This window comes from Aplysia californica, unplaced genomic scaffold, assembly GCF_000002075.1.
Source record: "Aplysia californica isolate F4 #8 unplaced genomic scaffold, AplCal3.0 scaffold00869, whole genome shotgun sequence".
Classification (NCBI taxonomy): domain Eukaryota; kingdom Metazoa; phylum Mollusca; class Gastropoda; order Aplysiida; family Aplysiidae; genus Aplysia; species Aplysia californica.
This window is the reverse complement of record NW_004798139.1, coordinates 4,796-5,884: the sequence shown is the minus strand read 5'-3', so window position 1 is coordinate 5,884 and position 1,089 is coordinate 4,796. Positions and strand designations below refer to the sequence as shown.

The 1,089-nt window shown below is 44.0% G+C and overlaps 1 protein-coding gene across 1 annotated transcript in view; it reads left to right on the top strand.

Moving 5' to 3' along the window:
* Positions 1-1,089, top strand: part of LOC101847153 (ankyrin-3) — a gene marked incomplete at its 3' end in the record, with an annotated part of 35,621 nt that overhangs the window by 32,755 nt on the left and 1,777 nt on the right. The window contains exon 10 of the mRNA XM_005110269.1: positions 907-1,005. Coding sequence (XP_005110326.1) covers positions 907-1,005 — 99 coding nt within the window. The remainder of the gene's footprint in view (positions 1-906; positions 1,006-1,089) is intronic.

Below are 1,089 nucleotides of genomic sequence, written 5' to 3'. Positions count from 1 at the left end.
TTTTTCCCTCCCCCATGTTTCTTTCTGTATTACCTGTCCTGGGCAACAACATCATTGCACACCGGACAGGTCCATAAGTGCTCAGTTCATCCCAGCACCAAAGCCCGCAAGGTATCCATACTGATTGTTCCTGTGGCTGTCTGATTATGGCGACGCCTTTCCTTTCCAGATAACCGTTCCGTTCTTCCTTCTCCCCTCTCTATCCCCATTTCACACATCCTGTGTCTTTCTTTTTCAATGAAGGCGTTTACAACCACCCTCCAAGAAAACAGCCCATTCAAGAAAAAAATAGATAATCTACGAAGCGGGTTTCGTCGGTGCCTGTCAGGGACGACCCTGGCTGAGAGGGATACAAAATCCTTGTAGAAAGACCGAGATAATAACGATTCTTCCTACAGGGGAATCGAACTTATTAGGTCTCCTGTGTGTGATGGAGAAGCATAATTTTTATAACCGCTACACTCCCCTTTCCTTTTTTTCTTGTGTTTCTTACTCTCTAGTAATACCTCTACTCTTCAGCACTATTATGGTGTGACAAGTGCGGTATAACTCGTACTTAAACTGAGCATAATAGTCTCATCCCCCCCCCTCCCTTTTGGGCACCCTGTACCATGTGACATACGGTCGCTTTTTTTAAAGGACAAGCGACCTAACCCAGATTTCAGGGGGTTTCCAGAAATCTTGACCTACGCCAAAAGTGGGTATTTCCCTATCTATTGGAGAAGTTTGGTTTAATTGTTGTGTATATATATTTGTTTGGTTATAGATAAATCTTTCCTTGTCTTTTAAAGAAACTGAGCAAGGGGCAAAAACTTTACCTTCGATTTTCTCAAAACAGCATTTTTCAGGATGGCCCCCTTGTGCTTAAAAGCGACCTTATAATAATATGTCTGTGTGTGTCTACAGGCCAAGAAGACGTCCCTTCACATGGCAGCTCAGAACGGTCAACGGGAGGTGTGCAGTGCCCTCATCAAGATGAACGCGGACACTAACGCCACGGACGTGGTACGTCAGTAATAGAGAACAGAGACTTGTGTCATCATCATCATCATCATCATCATCATCATCATCATCATCATCATCATCATC